We start from the raw sequence: 16,136 nt of genomic DNA, 5'->3' as shown, positions 1-16,136 counted from the left end.
CTCTGCTCCTGCTTTCTGTATCCTAAGCACCCTTTACCTACCTTTGCTCACCCACCCCACCCACGCCCACAGGAGACAGAACAGCCAGACCAAGCCAAGCTCCAGCAACTTTTATTTTCATGGGTGAGAGAATCTCTGTCAGCAGGGGCAGGAAGAAGTGGGGTTTGAAGATCAACTGTTAGGTTCTGTGCCCAGGACACGGGCTGCTGCCTGGCGCCCACTCTCTATACAATCATTGACAGCAACCCCCTCATATGAGGCTCCGGCCAGAGTCAAAGGCAGCTTCTGAGCAGCCAGGAATTGGGAAGCTGACTCTGGGAGGAAAAGATAAAAGGAATGTTACAGCTGGGGGTCTATTTTCATAGCTCTTCTCAGCGCAGCTGCTTTCCCAACTTACCCAATTTTTGCCAGTGGCCTAAAGTATACTGGGGGATACAGTTCTGGGGAGAGAAGAGGGGATACAGGGAAAGATTATTACTGATGTCCCAGGCCTGGGTAGACAATGACAAATGTACTAGTCCCTGCCTCCAGTGGGTAGCTGAGGAGTGTTTACCTTGTGTAGATGGACCAAGCAGTGACTTGGTGGCTCCTTCAGTCCTAACTGAGTGGCAGCTGCTTTCTCTGCCTCCTTTTGGAACAGCTCCTGAGATAAGACACTGCCCCTGGCTTCTAATGTCCGTAACCAGGAACCTCCCAACATCACCTAAGGAGGGAATACGGCACTGACCAGCCTGGCCTTACTACACTGGGGCACAGAGGAGCTCTTGGGAAACTCCCACTAAGCAAAGCTGCCTTCTCTCACAGTCACTCTGAGGCCAGGGGGGCTCCCATCCTGCTCAGGGAAAGCAACTGAGTCATACACGATTCCCAGGATGCCTGGGTCTTCTGAGGATGGCACCAAATGTCCAAATCCCTGGAGAAAAGGAAGAGACTGGGTCAGGAGGGAAGAGTTCCAGTTGAGCCCACGTCTCCCCTTCTTCTGTGTCACACCTGGACAGGCAGACGAGCTCCTCGGTACTGTAGATTCACCACAGCCACAGACACAGCAGTGATGGTACTCAGAGCACGAGCCAGCGGTGCAGCCTCAGCAGGGAGCAGCTTGCTGAGCACTGGAGGAGAGCAGGCAGAGGCCTGCCTCAGGAGGCATTCACACTACAATTTTACCAACCCTCCTTGGGATTAGACTCCCACAGGGTTGACCAGTTCAGGGGCATGGCATGGTCCTGTTGGCCCAGAAAGAAGCTACGTTGCCTCAACCTGGTTGGAGAAGGGGAGGGTGACCACCACATTACCTGAAGCTGGAATGGCACTAACAATGTGGTCAGCCTCCAGGTTGCTGTCCCCTAGAGACACCTGAGAGGAAGAAAACATTTAAAAGACACAGAGATCATGGGAATTTTGCCTTAGTTTCCCAGGCAGGAGAGAGACTGGGTGCTGGGTCAGGATGAAGAGACTAAGTAGTCAGCACAAAAATCATCCCCCCATTACTGCAGGAAGTGGGCCAGACAAAAGCCAGTGGGCTACTCTGAAATGTTTAGTGGAGCTCAGTGGTTCTTTCCCCTAGCTGGGAGCCACTTATATATATTCTATCCACAGGTTTGGATCAAACAGGTCTTGGAGGAAGGTCCAAAAATAAGGCCTAGGAATGTGGAGTAGCCCATATTTAAATAGCTTCTAGGACAGGAGAACAAGGAGAAACTCCAGTCCTGCCGGCTAAAGCATTTAGACAAAGTTGGAAACTCTTAACAGGTTCATTACACTCCAGGGGACTCTCCTACCTTCCAGCACCCTTCTGCTTCGAGGCTGAGCCCACAGACTGGCTGGCCTCTGAGAACACTGACACCCCTAGTAGTCAGATGGGTGTTAAGGGCCTGAGGCAATGTCTCCAGCCCTCCACGGAGTGACCACTGGCTCCAGCGCTCAGCCCGAGCCTGGCGAATAAGGGCTGAGTCTGGCTGTGGGCCCCGCCCTGCAGAGGAGGAAGTAGAGAAAAATCATTAAAATAGCACCCCTTGCTTCCAGTCCCTCACTCTGGCAGTCCTTAATATCTTCAACCCTCGAACCAACTCCCCCCTCACCTGCCCCCAGCAGCAGCCCCAGTAATATGGAACGATGGGTTTGCTCAGCTTGGAAGAGACTGGGAAAGCAGGACCTGATGCTGAGCTCACGGCTGTTGCCTGCAAACACTCCACGGCAAAGACTGTCCATGGCTAGAGACGCCACCTTAAGGGTGAGACTGGGATTGAGAGGCCAAGGAATAAGCTGCACTAATTTCCACTGTCCCTGCTTGGCAGAGAATAGGGGTGGGGTGGGGTTTGGTTGGAAAGCAGTCCCACTATTACGGAAGGACGGAAAGGAAATGAAGGCATTCACCCCCAACACTGAGTTTGGGGGGCTACTGGGTATGAAGAGAAGAGGGCATTTTCAGATGGTACAGAAGAGGCCCTAGTGGTAGGTTCGAGTATGGGGATCTGCAGCTGGTTTAGGAGGGGAGGGATTTGGGGGCTTCTGGGCGGTGTTACCTCAGGACCAAGGCGGCGCTGGGCGAAACTGTGCACAGTCTCATCAGGGTCTTTGCCCCGGGGCGTAGTCAACTCCTTCAGCCCAGCCCAAAACAGAGGTTTGGAGAAGGGAGGGGAAGGGCGGAGTAGCCCCCTGCGTGGAGGAAGGCACAGTGAAGAGGGAGCTCTGATTTAACCCCCCAGCTCCAGGGGGTCATTTCCATTCATTTGGCCCCTTTTGCTGGGAGGGCTGACAAACTGGAAGATGAGGAAATGGAAGGGATATGAGGATGGAAGCAGAGGAGAAGGATGGCAGTAAGGAGGTGAGAGCATTACCTGATGCCAGAGGGCAGGGCGTGCAGGGCGCCACCTACATACAGGAACCTGTTCTGGGCAGCTGCATGGTCTCCCCGGACAGGCAACACTTCTGAGTCCAAGCCAAGCTCGGAAACCTGCTCCACACGTCCTCAGAAAGAGCATAAACTAAGGAAAGGACTGACCACCAAATCTACTTGCTCCCCTTCACTCTATTCTCTAGTGAAGGTCCCTCCACAACCTCTCCTAGGCATTCCAGAAGCCGCTCACCATGAGCAGGGTCCGGGCTCCCAGGACTCCTGCTGGCCGAATTCCTCGAGGTCCAAGTTCAAAGATAGCACCATCTGGCCCTCGTACCGAGCGGATCCAGCCTCCCAGGCGCTCGCTGCCCTCCACCAATACCACCTGGGGACAAGAGGGAGCCACTGCAGCCTATAGCCGCGGCCGCAGCCGCGGCGGCGTAAAGGGTCAGGAGGGGAATGGGGCGGTTCATTCCCTCTTGCTGAAAATGGGAGAGGAGTATTAAAGGAGGCTCCCTCTGGCACGGAGGCGGGGGCCACTCACCTTGGGGGGACAAGGGGCCCGGCTCAGGTGGTAACTAGCGGCCAAGCCGCTGATCCCTCCGCCCAGCACGACCACGGTCCGGCCCATGGTGAAGCCTGCGGGTGTGGAGGCGATACGGACAGGCTGACCAGAAGCACCCTGCTCTCCAGAAGACCTGCGGGTTCCGCGTTCCACCCCCGGCCATTCGCTGCTTTAGGGGAAACTAAGGCAGAGCCCGCGGATGGGTTGGTGGAACTGTGAGGTCCCCGCCCAGGGCCTAGGACTCACCCACGAGAGGAACGAGAAAAATTAGGGTAAAGGAGGAGACAGAGGTCTCAACACATCACGCCGCCGGCGTCCCAGGGGCGGGGGCTGGGAGGTGGATAAGGGCCACACCCACGCTATCTGCTAGCGCAGGGCTCTGGGCTCCGACCTGCCGCCGGTCTTCTGAAGCGCTTTTCCTCCCGCCCGCCCCCACTAGGCCTAGAATTTCAGTCCGCTGCCTCCACCGCCTCCCCTCCCCTCCCCCCAGTTTTTCGGTCTCTCCGACTCTCCGTCCACTCTATTCTCGCGGCACACTCCTGACCTTACCTTCCTGCTCCTGGATTGGTGGGTCCTGGAAGGCCCCGATCACACTCACCAATGAAAACACTGAACAGGCAGCGGCTCCTCCTCCCGCAAAGGCGGAGGGCTGGCCCCAGTAGAAGGTTGCTCTCTGGAGTGGGAGGTTAGTTAACTGGTTCGATGCCAGTTTGGAGAGAGCAGCCATATCCATCACTGACTTCGCCTCAAGGCTGGAGCGGCGAGAGCTGCGTGCTGGTTAGCATTCCCCAGCTCGAGCTCCCAGGCCCAGCTAGGCTGAGAACCCTGGAGGGAGGGCCTCATGAGCTTTGGTTGTAGGGAGAGTAGATAGGGACACTGGAGGCTGGTCCGTGGGGAGGTGGCTCCATAAACAGCTCCTTGATGTTAGCAACAGCCTGGACCTACGGGAGTTAGGGCGGCCCGGCAACGTACCGTGTTTATCAACAGGGGTCCTTGGGCACCTCGCTCTCGAGGGGGCAGCCCCCTACGCCGGCAGAACCCGTCTACCCAGTGCCTGCGCTCTAGCTCCAGGCTTCCCTACAGCTTCACGAGTCTCAAACTCGCCTTCCCTTTTCCTCCCAATGTAAACCTTCACTGCGTGGTCAAACCTTGGCATTAACGTGTCCTGGTCCGGCACCTCTATCCCCACTCCCACCTCCACGGCTTTGAGCGCGCCCCCATCTGTTCAGAGAGGGAACTGAGTCCCAGGAAGACTCCAATTCGGCCTAGTTCTGTATCTCCACCCCCCTTAAGCACAAATACAAATAAGGACATCATTTTTTCTTAATAAATTTATTCACAAAAAAAAGTGAGACTGTATAGGGTCTGGGGGCTGTACACGGGCAGGGGCCTGGGGAGCTCTGTACATGGGGCTGGGAGACAAGGGAGCCTCCAGGTAGAAGGGTATTTTTTAATAAAAAAAATAATGGGAGGTACAACCACCCCCTCCCCCCTCCCCGATTAAAAAGACACAAAAATAGACGTCTCTGAGGTAAATGGGGAGCCTGGGGGCTTGAGGGTGTTGAAAGGGTTTCACAGGTGCCAGGGCTTAAAGGGGATGTCACAGGCACCGGGGTGGCTCCTGCATCAGTTGGTAGAACAGCACGTAGCCCTCACTGGATGCCACCTGGTTTTCACTGACAGGGGAGACACTAGGAAGAAGGGAGATGGGGAAGGAGGTGTGATCATTCCTGCATATTCCCCCCTCCCCACATGATCAACCTCACAGCATCCCGGTAGTGATCAGGAAAGACGCCCCCATACCCACACACACACCCACCCACCGCCCGCCTTTTACCAGGCACTGTGCTCTCCTGGGGCTTCGTATTAGGGAAAGGTGTCAGGGCTGCAGCGGGAATGGGGCAGGAGTTGAATAGGAGGCTATTCTCACCGAGAGTCATTGTAGACATGCCAACCAGTCTGGCACCGGCACAGGGCTGTGTAGTGGCCATAGTGGACACTGCCCGAGTGGTTGCAAAGGGCATACAGCTGATATACGGGGCTTCCTTCGGGGTTAGAGATGACCAAATTCTATAGTCAGAGCTGTGCCCCACTCCCACTCTCTCCCTCCCCTTCATGGGAGCTCCTCAGGACCTTCCCTACAAGACTCACCGGCTTTATCACTGGCAAAGTCCCCTAGGCTCAGTCGCTGCAGCGGGAAGTCTACACCTACTGAACTTTTCTTGATGGAGCCTCGGGAGGCGGAAAATCGATTAAGATCTAAGCTCTGGTTAAGGAGAATTTGGGAGGCAGAGGGCCTCTGAGGGGGGCTGAGGAATTGAATGTTGTCCACTCCCCTCCCTGAACACACATGGGGAGCTTGGTAGGGAAAGGTGGAGTGGCAGGCTTTTCCTAAGGAAAACTGAATTCCCAAATGTCCAACCTCTGCAAACATGGGGAATGAGGAAAAAGAATGAATAGGAGAAGTAAGAATTTGAAGATTAGGATACGGAGCACGAGGATTCGGGGGAATCTTTGTACTGTCAACTTTTTGGTACTTCGTGTTTTCTGCCGACATTGGTCACACACCTGAGTAAATGTCAAATAATATTATAAGGTTAACATGCTCCTCACCTCAGTTGCCTTTTCTGACACCCTGACTCACATACAAATTTACTATGCTCCCTATTACTTCTGTATCTTCTGGGCCACTGCCCTTTGCCCTGGGAATCCCAGGACATATCTGAAACTCCTACACAAACCCAGACATATAAGTGTTATTCTTCATACTAAGGCATCATGCAACCCCTTTTACCCATATGGAGCCCCCCCAGGTCTCCCACCCTTACTATATCCCTTGTGAACCCACACATACTGGGGCATTCTCCGATTCTAGCTCTTCTTCCTTGGTGAAAAGGCTGAAACAATCCCGCAGAGACACCTTGCCCCCGGCAAATCCTTTCTGGGGGGAAAGGAGAGTGAAGGGTCAGCATGTTCTGAATTTCCTTTTTCAACCCTTCTCAATTAATCCAAGCTTCATTTCTGCTCCAGAGACCCACAGGGTTCCCTCCCACACTGGGGGTGGGTAGGGTTGGGTCACAGAACCCATGTCCCATCCACCCCTGGAATCTTCTGGAATCCCACCTTGGGGATGGGCAGGGACAGGTCACAAAAAACCTCGAAGGTCGTGGAGCGATACCCACAGGCCTGGCACTTGAGACAACTTTTCAACTGGCCCACAAACAGGTCTAGATAGAAGCAAAGGGGCAGGAGAAACAGTCATTGTGGGATGCCTGAGATGCTTCCTTGGATTCCCATCTCTTCCCACCTGTTTGCCTGACCCTTCCTTTCCCACCACCGACACTCCTCACAAACCCCTCACAACTTCTCCACATTTTCGTCATCCAGTCTTGTTCCCACACCCCTGGATAGGATCGATTTTTTTCTGCCAAGCCCGCATCCCCCACACACTAACTTTCCCCATCACTTTGTCTTGTTCCATACCCACAATCTTGCTGTCCTCTCGCTCCAGGTAACGCTTCCACATTAGGTTGGCTCGGTCGTCATCGCTAGGACAGATCAAGGGAAGTGGGGAGCACCCATGAGACAGCAGGAACACCGGGCACCCCCAACGCCACTGAAATGATCCACAGAGCCCTGTACCCCACCCATACCCCAGCTCCTTCTCTAAATTTCAAGAAAGAGACAAAGGAGTAATGCTTCGGAGGACTTTCCAGGGAAATCCAAGGTGAGAGGAAAAGAAAGGAATGTCGACAAGGGAAGAACATGCCGTCTTCCTCCACCTGGCTTCAGACCCCTTAGGTACCTTGTAAATTAATTATCCCCTCCTCCGTCAATATGGTGACAGCCATAGCACTATCTTCTGCCTCCATCTGTGCCCCTCAGCCTCCCTCCTCCTGCCTTCTTCCTACTTCTGCACTGCTTCTCAAACCATTTTCTGAGCTAAGTATCTCCTTGGACCCTACATCCTCAATCTTGACTAGCTTACTTCTGTGAAGGATGACTGCTGCTGATAAACTACTGCGGAGAAGAAGGAGGGGAGCAACCTTACCTTAACTCAGGTTCTTCTAGCAGAGCCCCTCCACGGCGAGGTTGGGAGGGAGCTGGACTATTGGCCAGGACTGGCGGAGCCCGGCGGTCTCGTCGGTTGATTTCGAGGTGTAGCCGCTCCATGAGGAGCTTCAGAAACTCTTGGGCATCCTGCTGGCTGCAGTCAGACAAAGAACATGGGCAACTGACCCCTGCCTAGTCCACAGTCACTAACCTCTGCCCAGACATCTGTCCCCACTTCCTGGATGAAGAGCGTCTCAAGGCTCAGAATAATGCTGCTTGGCCCTACCCCCAGACAAGGCCAGAGAGAAATCCCATACCCTCCAGCTCTCCCACCTGTATCCAGAGAAGGAGGGAACATATTTCTGGAAGACAGCTCGGAATCGAGTAGGATTCACAGCTTCACAGGAGTCAGGGTGCCACAGGGCACCAATCACGTCTGCAAAGGCTGTTAGGATGGGAGTGGGGAAGGGAAACAATGGTTAATGACTAGAAGAGGGAAGCAAGAGGAGGCTTAGAAGGTGGAAAACCACCTCTAGGAAATCAGGCACTGGGAAAACAGATACAATTGCCAGCTTTCAGGGTTGGGGCCACTGGCACTGGCAGATGGACCTACAAGGGTTTGGGGAAAAGAGGACTTGAAAGAAGGGAGCAGGAGTTGTCGCCCCACCTTCAGTGAGCTCTTGGGCTCGGCCGCCTCCAGGCACCTCTTGCCGGAAGTCCCTTCGCAGACAGAAGTCCCGAAGAGGCCGAGTGCTGCTCAAACACTGTAGCACAGCATTCAGGAAGCACTGGAGAGCAGTAAAGACAGTGCCATTACCTCCCCAGACCAGTGCCTAGGAAGCCTTAGGAGAACTTTAGTGCTGTCCTTCCCCAAGTTTCCCTCCCCATGCCTGGCCCCAACACCAGTTCACATTCCTGTTAGGAAAGACAGGAGAATGGCTCTCACCGTGTTCCCCAGGTTTCGGAGGCCAACATGACCAGAGCCCAGAAGCAGTGTGTGATGAGCCTGGAAGGTCAGAGTACAGTCAGCACATTCCCATAGATCCCAGCTGGCATTTTAACCTTTCGACAGCATGCTGCCCACTGCCTTCCCCACCCCATCCTTCACCCCCAAACTCTACACTTTTTCCGTCACTGGGTATTAGGGTCTCCCTACCTCAATGGCCATGAGCAGTAAGCCTATCACAGCTGAGTGTACCACGGACTCAGCCGTGGCTGTCCCACCTATTCCCCACTTACTCCTCTGCCCAGCTAGCCGGCGATGCAGCTCCTGGGGCAACTCCCCAAGCACTGGCATGGTTGCCCAGCTGCTCCCCACCCCCACCTTGCTACTCCCAAGGCCCCTTCCTGCGCCCGTGGCCCCTTCCTGCACCCTCTCCTGACGGCTCCAACTGCAATCAGCCTAGCTCACTTAGGTTGGGAAATGGGCAACCACACGAGCTCAGATGTTCTGAGCCCGCCCCTCTTCAGCTCCAGAGATTAATTAGGCCTAGGCAGCATCCTAGGAAACAAGGTACAGCAAGGGAAGGTAAGGGCCTGGGGACCCAAAGAATTCCAAATGGTTTATTCCTTGGGGACTGAAATGGGACACCATTCTGGGGAGCCACAGACAACCCTGGAAAGGGTCTATGAGGCTTAAGGGTACTTAAATAAGGCAGAGCAGAGTCCAAACTACAGAAATGAAGGGGGTGAAAAAGGAACTTGGCAAAAAGGGGAAAGGAAAGCCATATGATAGCAAGAAAGCTGGAGGCATGGAGGAACATGGGCATGGAAGGCATGTGCTGGCAAGTCCTCACCATCTTGTTATCGGAGTAGAAAGGTTCAGAGGGCCGGGCAGATATCACGTGGAAGGAGCCATGGGAAGTAGGGGGCTCTGTCCGTATGCTGAGCAAGGTGGGTGGCCCAGGAAAGCCCCCAAGGCGTCGGAGAGAGGTGCTACGTCTCAAAGTGGGTGGCTCAGGCCGGAGAGCCAAGCGGCTCAGTGCAGCCCCTAGCTCTCCAGTGCCGCGGTGCCCTCCCAAGGCAATCCCCATTGGACGCAAGTCCCCACTGCTCACAGACTTGGAACGGGCTAGGTTGGTCCTTGATGGGAGAGGCAGAGCCACAGTTGGGGGTGGTGAGCCAGGCAGGGGAACTCCATGATCTGCCCGAATTGGGCCTCTGGGACGAGGGCCTGAGGTCCGTCCCCGTCCCAGCTCCAGTTTCTTGAGCCGTTCCTCAGGGGGACCTGGCCTAGGAGGCAGAGGTCGTAACACAGGGTTCGGCCCAGGGGCTGGGTTTCGGCGCTCCTTGCTCCGGGCCCTGGGAGCAAATGGTAGCTTGGATCCCACTCGGGGCTGGACATTAAGAGGTGGCTCTCGGGTCCGTCCCAGGCGGTGCTCAGAAGCCTGGGGCATTGTGGACACCACAGGCTGGACCTGGGAGGAGAAGAGACGATCAGCGTTTGAATAGAGGGAGGTGGGAACCTAGGCTGCCATACTAGCTACATGCATGGAGGGCAGGAACCATGTCTATCATATCAATCATTGTATCCCCAGTGCCTAGTATAGTGTTTGGTACAAAGTAAACACTTAGTATCCATTGAGTAAATGAATGAATGAATGATAGCAGGCAGGGCTTTGACTCTTTCTACATTCCTCACGCCCTTCCTGCAGAATACTGCTTTACTGGAGAGCCAATGATAAAGAGTTCCTATCTTGGCTGTCTTTATAATCTAGGTGCTCATGAAGGTTCCCCCATACCTGCCTAGTCAAGTGGGATGCGCTCTGGGTCACTTGGGACCTCTGGTCAAGTAGCGGTGTCGATGCAAGTATAACAGCCCCAAGGACAGCATTCCATTCTCAAACCCCTGCCCCTCCTGGCTGCAAATGAAGTACACTAAAAAGGTTACTTGCGAATCACTCCCTCCCCGACCTCTGAGCTCCAAAGTGGTATTGGGGCTCAGGGGCTGTGGCGAGGAGGGAGGACGAACTAACTCCCTGACCCCTAATCTCTGCACATCTCCCACCACAGGAGGTTTCAACCGGGTCCGCCCCCCTCGAGGGCAGAAAGGCCGAGGCTGCTGATTGGCTACGGGGTCCAGCGGCATATTCTACACGATCCATGGATGCTGGTCCCTCCTGCCCAGTTCTCGCAGGCCTGCCGGGCCCCCAGCGTCTCTGCCTTTGGGGTGGGCGATCTCTCGGGTCTGGAACAGTCTTCCCTCGGCACCCCCACGCCATAACGCCCCGGACCGTACCTGTCCCCGGGTGAGGCGGCGGGGGAGGCCAGCCGGGGCCAGGCCCCAGCTCAGGGCCACCCCCTACTACCCTCGTGCAGCGCCCCCGCGGGCCCGGCTGCAGCTTTAGCCGCAGCTAGTGCCCAGATCTCTCCCACCGCAGGGGCCGCCGCCATCTTTGTTGGTCCCGCCCGGCCACCGGCCGCCGGCTTCACTGTCTCCCACAGCGCCTGCGCACCCACACTCAGACTCCACCCACCGGCTTCCTCGGCGCTTGCGTGAACCCGCCCCCTCGGCTCCGCCGCCGACACCATGGAAACACAGCCAACTTTAGGACCGCCAGTTCCCAGCTTTGGCAAGAATTATCTTTAAACCATCGCTCCAAAGCAAGTCCCTAAAGTAGAGTCCCATCGCCCCACCCCGTGGCTCTAAAGGATATAGATCTGACAATCGTAGTATGGCCCCCCAGCTTGCAGCACAGATCCTTCCCAGGGAGCAGGGGTGCGAATGCAGGGCCTGGGTCCAGCCCACAGACCAGTGAAGTATCCACATAGGGTTGGGAAGATCCCTGGAGGGCAGGGAATACTGGCTCTGCAAAACCAGTCGTCAAACGTCTTGCAGGCCAAAGCAGTAGGCTCCCTGCTAAAGGACAAAAGCAGATCTCAGCAGCAGGGAGAGCAGTCAGGATTTCCTTTCATTCCCCAGCTCCAGACCAGAGCATCCTCCATTTCCCCTTCCCTCCCGAACTAGTATAGTTGTACATGTGCCTTGGGTCTTAGCCTGCTGACCCTAAGCCTGCTCACCCTCTATTAACAGCCACCAATGAGAACCACAAGCCACAGGAGGAAACAGCTTTTATTGATGAGTTATCTCCAGAAACCAAAAAGACTATGTACTCACTTTCAGTCACCCCCTATCCCTCCAGGACCTCACACTGCTCCACCTGGACAAGGGATATAAATTGTCTTTTGGTTTTTCAAGGCCCTAGTCTTTCTCCTTCCTGTGTAGCCCAACTTAGAAATTCAGCAGCAATACCGCTGTTTTTTTCAGCAGTGTCTGCTGCAACTATTGATATTTAGTAACAATTACGGGTGAAGGGGTGTGGGGGGAAGTGGTTAGATGAGTAAAAAGAATGATGCACAGGAAAACAGGAACGTAGCCTATGGAAGGTCCCTCTGTCCTGCCTCAGTGGATTGATCCTTCATTGGCTGCATTTCTCTTTATGCTGAATCACTCCCTTCTGAATCAGATCGGGGATTTCCACTGCCAGCCACGGACCCAGCTGCAATACAAGGGAGACCCTGTGAGATTACTACCACCCAATCAATGCCTCTTATTCCATCAGAAGCTCCTTCCTAGAGATATTCTAGGAGAACACGCCCAAAGGAAAACACTGTTATTCCTTGTTTACTCTCAGTTACTTTTCTTATACCACTCAGGACCTAACCCCTTCTCCCCTTATATACCAAATACTCCAAACTTACCCCCAGAGCCATGAGATGAGCTAGTCCAAACTTAGGCACATTCCTGGCCCACAAAGGCTTAAAGTGATCAGTCAGGCATATTTTGCCGCCCCTATGAGATGGACAAGATGATCAGAAGGTGTTGACATGCAAGGTATACCACAAAGCACAGCAGGCTCTTGAGAGCACAGGAAGACTACTGGTGATCAGAATTGAGAACAAGGTCAGCTAAGTGCTTTGCCCAGACTTGGCAGAGGGAGACCTGGAGTCTCTCTAGGCCTGCAGACTCTGGGAAAACTCCTGCCTCAGAGAGTTCTTCCCCAAGGCCTTCTTTGACCTTTTCCCATCTCCTATTCAGTCCTACCTGTACATCTTTGCTGTTTTTCCATCCAGTTCAGGGACTGCGATTTCTGGAGCAGTAGTGGGATATGTGATAGGAATCTGGAAGAATTAGAAAGCTTTAATAAAACAGAATCAGAATAGAAAGGAACTAATCTAATCAGATATACACATTTCTTGGTTGAACTGAAATGTTCTATAAACTTATCAAGCAGCAGTCACACACCAGGATTCTGGACATGGAGATGAATAACTATAACCTATGCTTGTTTCAAACCTCAGCTTTTCCCTCCCATTTAAAAAGTTATCTTGGGTCCCTCCAAGAAAGGTTAGCTTGTTAACAATCACCTAATCCCTCCTGTTCTACTAACCTCCATAATTCCCACTCCATCATACTCACGTCAAACTCGATGTCAAACTCATATTTGAGGAGGTCATGGATGTACCAGCATTTTCCAAACCACCTGTAACATAGACCAAACCTCAGTGCAATTTTCCCATTCTTGTAATACTCAGATGACATCTTCTTGGCTTAGGTGACCAGCCTGGGAGACTCGTGGGTTGGGAATTGGGGAACTCTGGAGTTGTGGGAGTGGAGACCAGAAAGGGGCAGGAAAGGCCTGACAGTGGGCTCTGGGACACCAAAATGCTCAAGCTATGTGACATCCCCACCCTCACACCTCCCAAGAGGGTCTGCCTACCGAGTCCCTTCCTTGTTGGACTCCAGTCGGAACCAATCATTGTCTGCATTCTTGTTGTTCTCCACGTACTAAAAGTAGAGAATGAGGTCTTTGAGGGGGCTGTTGAGGTCAAGGGCAGTCCCCCTTCCCTCAAAAGAAAAGTGTGTGATTACTTCCTCTCTTAAGCACCCATATGCTGATGACTTTTAAATCTTTATCTTTAATCTAGAGCTTTTCTCAAAGCTTCAACTCCATTATCCAACTGTGTATTGAAATTTCTACCTTCATTCCACAGGTACCTCAAACTTGGCAGTCCGAGTTTCCCTCTAGTCTTTCATTCTCCACTGCACCAATCTCAGTTGGCAGTATTAGCATTCAGTCACCCAAGCCAAAAACCTGGGAATCATCCTTGACCCTCCTTCTCCTTTATTCTACAAACCAATCTGCTGATTTTACCTTCTGAATATTCTTTAAATCTACCTCTCCTCTCTATCTTCACCATAACTCCCAAGTTTAGATCATCATCTTTCTTTTGCCTGGATTAATGACAGCCTCCTAACTTCAATCTTATCCCTGTCAATTCTATTTTCCTCTCTACTGCCAGTGATTGATCTAAACCCAAATCTCATTGTGTTACTCCTCCGCTTAACATGCTTTAAAGGTATCCCAATGCCTCCAAGATAAAGTGCTCAAATCTATTTGTCAAGCCTTATCTACCACTCCCTGCCACATTTTGATGCTCTAACAACTCTGATCTACTTGTGTTTCTTCATATATGTCATGGTGTTTCTAGCTTCTATGACTGCTCATGCTGTTCCTTTTGCCTTCAATGTTCTTCTCTTACCTTCATGTTTTATCAGGCTAACTTATGTTCACCCTTTAAGCCTCAGCTCAAGCATTGCCTCTTCTAGGAAACCTTCCCTGACCAGACCCAAGCTGGATTTCGGTATCTCACCTCCTGCTTCAAAACATCTTAGCAATTTCTCAGACTCCTCCTCCCTGTTTCTCCACATAATGTATTATCATGATATGTTTCTGTCCACCTCCGTAGGCTCAACTTTATTCGGCTTTGGATGCCCTTCCTAGGTACTTGGTATACAATAAATGTTTTTTTAGTGAATGAATACATGCATCAGGAAAGCTGCTAGCCTTTGAAACAGAGACCACCGCAAGAAAGTCAAATTTTCTTCTTCCACAGAAGGGAGATTAGCTCAGAAGATGGCTCGTTCCTAACCCTGAGCTCAGCTCCTTGTCTCTCTGCAACTAATATCTACTTGAATTTTTAGCTCTAACGTGTATTCCTCCCTCAGGACAAGTGAAAGAGGGAGCGGAGAGACGCGGACCGGGACTCAGGGTTCCAGGAATTCCTGTTGACCACCTCCCCTACATCCAAGAGAGCAATCACCTGGGGCCAGAAGGACACGTCATCCTCCGGGGCGGCATATCCCCCAAATAACTGCTGCTTTCAGTCAGAAAGTCTGGCGCCACCGTGGCTCCTAACCTGAGTCTCTTAGGAGGCACCTCCTCCCCACCGCGCCTCCCTAAGTCCCCCAGACCCACAGTCGTCCAATATCTATGAATTCGTAAAGTTGAACTTTAAAACCGGAAACGGCTTCCACACGGAGCCTATTCTTAAGGACACCAGATTACCCGCAACACTTTTGCGACGCGGTTGGCAGTAGAAGCACAACTGACCCGGATAAGAGACTGATATTCCTCCTTGAGTCTCTGCACCCACAACTCCCGATCTCGAGGTCCGGCATTGGTCTTCAGAACCGGGATCTCAGACACGACACGCCGGGTGGCCTCATCCGCCATCTTGGACCAGGGCGCAAGAGAAACACGGAAGTGGTATTACCTGTAGTTTACATTCAGGGCGCCTCCATCTTTACTACTGGACGATGGGGAGTTGGGCTGCCTTGAAACTTCTTTGCATACGATCTTTATTTTATAGTAACGAAGAGAAATTTGTCACCTGATCACTTGCTTATGGGTGCAACGAGAAGAAAAGAATGGAAACGGATGTCTCTGTCCAGAATATAATTAAACCGCAGATGGCTCAAAGGGTGACTTCCGCTCATGCTCAGAGACGTAATCTCAGAAAACGCTTCCGGACACTGGAAGAGTTGTTGCAATTTCAGGCAGTTCTAGGCGCCGTTCCGGCGCTGTCATCCTAAAACGCGCGATTCACATGTTTCGGCTTCGAATAAACTTCTTTAACTTCCTTGTAGTTCAGCTGAGATAGCGGGGGGCCAATGCAGTGATCCATTAGGAGGGTAGTAAACTCCTGAGAATTATTGGGAACTGTGGAGAATCAAAGTATATACAATCTCAGCCCTGAACAGTTAACACAATTGAATTAGAAAATTCTTAATAAATGCCAAAGGAGTTTAGAAGTCACGGGAAGACTTGCCTTAGTGTAGCCTAGGCATTTTTGGGTCTGGAATGAACGCATCTAGGAAGAAATCATGTCTCTTATCTCTAGTGCATGGCACACAGTAGGTACCCAGTAATCCTTTTGCAAAATTTGTATCTTCCAGTTGGTTTTTAAACCTAAGCACATTATTTTTGGCCTTAACTTACATATCTTGTTTTCAGTGTTAATCGTTCCAACCCATGGTAGTAATTTTGGATCAAATCCCATTAATCATCAAATTATATAGTCTATCTACAACTTTAATTTCTAATGGCTGAAACCTCCAGTCCAGTGTTGACAGCAGACAACCTTGTCTTGTTCTGATTTTAGAGGGGAAAGCACTGTCTTTTCCTTAAGTATGATGTTACCTGTAGGCTTTTCGTGGATGCCCTTTATCAAGTTAAGGAAGTTCCCTTCTCTTCCTAGTGTTGAAGGTTTTTATCATGAATGGATATGGATTTTTTCCCCAAATGCTTTTTCTTTATTCACTGAGATGATGATGTGGTTTTTGTCTTTTATTTTCATGCTATATATTTCTTTCTTTGAAATATTGAATATTGGATAAGG

At 52.1% G+C, this 16,136-nt stretch overlaps 3 protein-coding genes across 7 annotated transcripts; all 3 read right to left on the bottom strand.

The window, feature by feature from the left end:
• Positions 1–95: 95 nt before the first annotated feature.
• PPOX (protoporphyrinogen oxidase) lies at positions 96–3,467 on the bottom strand (the record flags this gene model as incomplete). 3 transcript variants are annotated; one of them, XM_079696597.1, is made up of 12 exons in its annotated part: positions 96–314; positions 398–440; positions 554–703; positions 803–913; positions 991–1,109; positions 1,293–1,353; positions 1,779–1,969; positions 2,079–2,236; positions 2,838–2,953; positions 3,014–3,028; positions 3,087–3,221; positions 3,381–3,467. In XM_079696597.1, 12 exons carry the CDS (start codon positions 3,465–3,467, stop codon positions 172–174), a joined length of 1,329 nt encoding a protein of 442 aa, XP_079552723.1. In that variant the 3' UTR covers positions 96–171. The 3 variants fall into 3 exon arrangements, with proteins under 3 accessions (XP_079552723.1, XP_079552721.1, XP_079552722.1); XM_079696595.1 differs by lacking the exon at positions 3,014–3,028 and adding an exon at positions 2,523–2,655 and having other exon boundaries at positions 2,079–2,223; XM_079696596.1 differs by lacking the exons at positions 803–913; positions 3,014–3,028 and adding an exon at positions 2,523–2,655 and having other exon boundaries at positions 2,079–2,223.
• Positions 3,468–5,001: 1,534 nt separating this feature from the next.
• On the bottom strand, positions 5,002–9,946 carry USP21 (ubiquitin specific peptidase 21; the record flags this gene model as incomplete). 2 transcript variants are annotated; one of them, XM_079698409.1, is made up of 12 exons in its annotated part: positions 5,002–5,092; positions 5,332–5,446; positions 5,553–5,660; positions 5,891–5,969; positions 6,256–6,342; positions 6,525–6,628; positions 6,885–6,949; positions 7,453–7,608; positions 7,788–7,899; positions 8,122–8,242; positions 8,401–8,460; positions 9,251–9,946. In XM_079698409.1, the coding sequence occupies 12 exons, from the start codon at positions 9,848–9,850 to the stop codon at positions 5,002–5,004; spliced, it is 1,698 nt and encodes a 565-aa protein (XP_079554535.1). The 2 variants fall into 2 exon arrangements, with proteins under 2 accessions (XP_079554535.1, XP_079554536.1); XM_079698410.1 differs by having other exon boundaries at positions 5,332–5,400; positions 5,549–5,660; positions 9,251–9,850.
• Positions 9,947–11,508: 1,562 nt separating this feature from the next.
• On the bottom strand, positions 11,509–15,117 carry UFC1 (ubiquitin-fold modifier conjugating enzyme 1). 2 transcript variants are annotated; one of them, XM_079698445.1, is made up of 6 exons: positions 14,849–15,117; positions 13,175–13,242; positions 12,874–12,937; positions 12,499–12,575; positions 12,156–12,246; positions 11,509–11,953 (listed from the first exon to the last, which is right to left on the bottom strand). In XM_079698445.1, exons 1-6 carry the CDS (start codon positions 14,969–14,971, stop codon positions 11,873–11,875), a joined length of 504 nt encoding a protein of 167 aa, XP_079554571.1. In that variant the 5' UTR covers positions 14,972–15,117; the 3' UTR covers positions 11,509–11,872. The 2 variants fall into 2 exon arrangements, with proteins under 2 accessions (XP_079554571.1, XP_079554572.1); XM_079698446.1 differs by lacking the exon at positions 13,175–13,242 and having other exon boundaries at positions 14,849–14,982.
• Positions 15,118–16,136: the final 1,019 nt, after the last annotated feature.

The sequence above is a fragment of the Hyperoodon ampullatus genome (assembly GCF_949752795.1).
Source record: "Hyperoodon ampullatus genome assembly, chromosome: 2".
Lineage (NCBI taxonomy): Eukaryota > Metazoa > Chordata > Mammalia > Artiodactyla > Ziphiidae > Hyperoodon > Hyperoodon ampullatus.
This window is presented reverse-complemented; position numbering and strand designations above follow the sequence as displayed.

Excerpts from the sequence above, each read along its gene's own strand:
- UFC1 (XM_079698445.1), bottom strand. The coding sequence starts at position 14,971 with ATGGCGGATGAGGCCACCCGGCGTGTCGTGTCTGAGATCCCGGTTCTG. Across the intron at positions 12,938-13,174 it reads TCCAACAAGGAAGGGACTCG|GTGGTTTGGAAAATGCTGGT; the intron begins GTAGGCAGACCC and ends TCTATGTTACAG. Across the intron at positions 12,576-12,873 it reads AGTTTGACATCGAGTTTGAC|ATTCCTATCACATATCCCAC; the intron begins GTGAGTATGATG and ends TAATTCTTCCAG.